This window comes from Montipora foliosa, chromosome 6 (genome assembly GCF_036669935.1).
Source record: "Montipora foliosa isolate CH-2021 chromosome 6, ASM3666993v2, whole genome shotgun sequence".
NCBI lineage: Eukaryota > Metazoa > Cnidaria > Anthozoa > Scleractinia > Acroporidae > Montipora > Montipora foliosa.
In genome coordinates, this window is record NC_090874.1 from 16,988,275 (window position 1) to 16,990,774 (window position 2,500).

At 37.4% G+C, this 2,500-nt stretch overlaps 3 protein-coding genes across 16 annotated transcripts in view; 2 read left to right on the forward strand and 1 right to left on the reverse strand.

Annotated features, from left to right (window-relative positions):
- Nucleotides 1-870, forward strand: part of LOC138008473 (uncharacterized) — a 1,991-nt gene extending 1,121 nt beyond the window's left edge. The window contains exon 2 of the mRNA XM_068855802.1: nt 1-870. This exon is cut by the window's left edge and continues 791 nt beyond it. Coding sequence (XP_068711903.1) covers nt 1-500 — 500 coding nt within the window. The 3' untranslated portion in view covers nt 501-870.
- The window catches only part of LOC138006860 (uncharacterized), a 44,651-nt gene that overhangs the window by 37,753 nt on the left and 4,398 nt on the right, over nt 1-2,500 (forward strand). The window lies entirely within an intron of this gene.
- The window catches only part of LOC138006859 (uncharacterized), a 3,633-nt gene continuing 2,089 nt past the window's right edge, over nt 957-2,500 (reverse strand). The window contains exon 2 of the mRNA XM_068853459.1: nt 957-2,323. Within this exon, the coding sequence (XP_068709560.1) occupies nt 1,067-2,323 (1,257 nt within the window). The 3' untranslated portion in view covers nt 957-1,066. The remainder of the gene's footprint in view (nt 2,324-2,500) is intronic.

A 2,500-nucleotide genomic window follows, 5' to 3' on the forward strand; every position in this document is an offset into this window, starting at 1 on the left:
ATACTTTGCTACGGGTAGAGGAAGTTGGAACAATCTTATCAAAGGAAAGACCAGGTTATGGTGCAAGTTTGGACCGAAAGGTTTATGACCCAAAGGCTTCTGGCATGAAAGTTGGAGGTCTGGAAGCGAAATGCCCATACTGTAAGAGAGGAATGACTGTTGAACAAGCATGTAAAGATCCAAATTTTTGTTTATACATTGATGATGATGGGCTTCCTAAGCTTAAGTTTGGCCATAAATATTACTACCAAGTCCAAGGTCAAATGTATGTCTGCAATTTAGAATGGGTTGATTTTGTTGTGTGGTTTGGAGGAAACAATGTTTTTATTCAACGTATTTATTTCAACAATGAATGGTGGTACCAAACAATATTACCCAGGCTAGATTTTTTCTATAAACGAGCTTTCCTTCCTGAAATCTTCACCAGAAGAATTGAGCGAGGTGTCAAGCTATATAAGCATGGGGGTTGGAGGAGCTTCCAAAAAGTAAACAGGAAGTAACAAAAGTACTCACTGAAAGCAGTTGTTGTTTATCAAGTGTCTGATTACAAATTCCTAATGTTATACCGCAGTAAGTTGACATTAACATTTTCACGTCCAGTTTGTTTCAAACATTCCATCATGTCTTAAACAATTTTTTATTATTGTGCCTTGTCTGATTACATGTAATTCTGTTCATGTTTAGTTTTCTGCATACTGGCAATAGAAAAAAAAACCTTTAGCATAAATTGAGAGGCATAGTTATTTGTGATGCTGCACGTTTCAATAACACACAACACTCTGAAAGTTCATAATTTAGTTTCCATTTATCATGAAGGAAATCAAATAACCTCCAAAAAAGAATAAAACCAGAAACAGAAACAAAGGAAATTAATCAAAACCTACCAATCACAAAACCCAGACATGGACTTTTAAGCCTGTGAAACTGAAACTTCTGTTTGCTGAGATGACTGCTAAGATGATTAAAGACAGGGAAATGCAGCTATTCATTAACTACATTTTTGTATGTTGTTGAAAGGTGCAGCAAAAAAGTACAGTGTAATAAACTCATACCCAAGCCTCCCCCTTTATTTGCTTTTTATAGGGGGGAGAAGAGGAGGCAAAAAATTGGTTAGGTAGGCACAGACTGAAAATATTTGATCTGCAGTATGGGCCAGGGTCAAAGGTAGAGTGCCATCAAGGATGTGATAGTTCTTGACTCTACCTATTGCCCGCTCTACGTGAATTCGCACAGAAGCAATATGAACTGTTTCATTCACTTCTTCAGCTGTTAACTGGGCCCTGGCACCTTTAAATGGAGGTATATTAAGGCCAACACCTGGGGGTAAAATATTGGTGATTTCAAAACCGCGATCAGCCATGATGTTATCTCCAGGTTTAAGGTATTGCATTAAGCCAGACTTTTCTGTTATGCACTTATCTGAAATCCTACCACCCCACAACTTTGAAACAAAAATTACTTGGCCATTTGGGGAAATTCCAATTAATACTTTGAATGTATTATGGTGTTTGTAGTTGGACCAGGTCTGTGACTGGGCCAACATTGAGGATGGTACCTCCACAAAAACCTCTGTGCAGTCAATAATCACTCGATTAGTAGGGTACAGGGCAAATTGTTGTGGCATGTTTTTCCGCACTGATTCCTGAGAAGGGAAAGGGAATAATTGAGGCAACTCTAAATACAAGAAATTAATCCATGTACAGAATATCTTACTAAAGTTTGCAACAGAAATGCCAAATCTGTCAACTAGATCTCTAACAAAAAGACCAACCTTTAATCTAACAAGGACAATAAACAGTTCAGTTAAAGAACTTAATTGCCTCGTGCGACCTGGCTTATTTTTCCCTTCCTCCTGATATGGTCTGGAATCAGGTACATTTTTCGCACCCCAGTATTGTAGTTTGGCTACTTTTGGTTTGAGGTAATTATGAAATGCTAGTAGTGCTGTGTAATTGGGAAAGCCTGTGTAAAATTTAATCGCAGAGTTGTCATTCTTAAACTTTTCAAGTGTAAATTCCCGTTCTTTATACTCATCAATTTCTTTTTGCAGCTGCCCAACTTTTTTCTTAAGTTTTATCAATATTTCCTCCTTTACTTCAAGCTGCTCCTGTATAGACTGCCTTGATTCTTTTATATCAATGATGTCTCCAAAGCTAAATGCATATGTATGGTCCATGGATATTGAGTCAACTTCAGAGGTAAACAGGAAGCATGTCTGGGTGGACTTATCTTCAGTCTGTTTTGCAAACACCCTCTCAACATCTCCCAAAGAACACCTAGTTCCTACTTCACCTTTCCCAGCACTACTGTTGGAACATGTAAACTATAAATGTCAATAAAATAAGACATTCATTAAGGAAAGAAAAATACACACTACATGCCTAAAAGTACAAATTTTATGTTTAAGCAGCACAAGAAATATGTCAACAAGTGAGAAGCCCCTGCCACTAAAAAGAAAATTGAAATCTCATGGGGCTTCAAAAAGAATGTGACCTAAAAC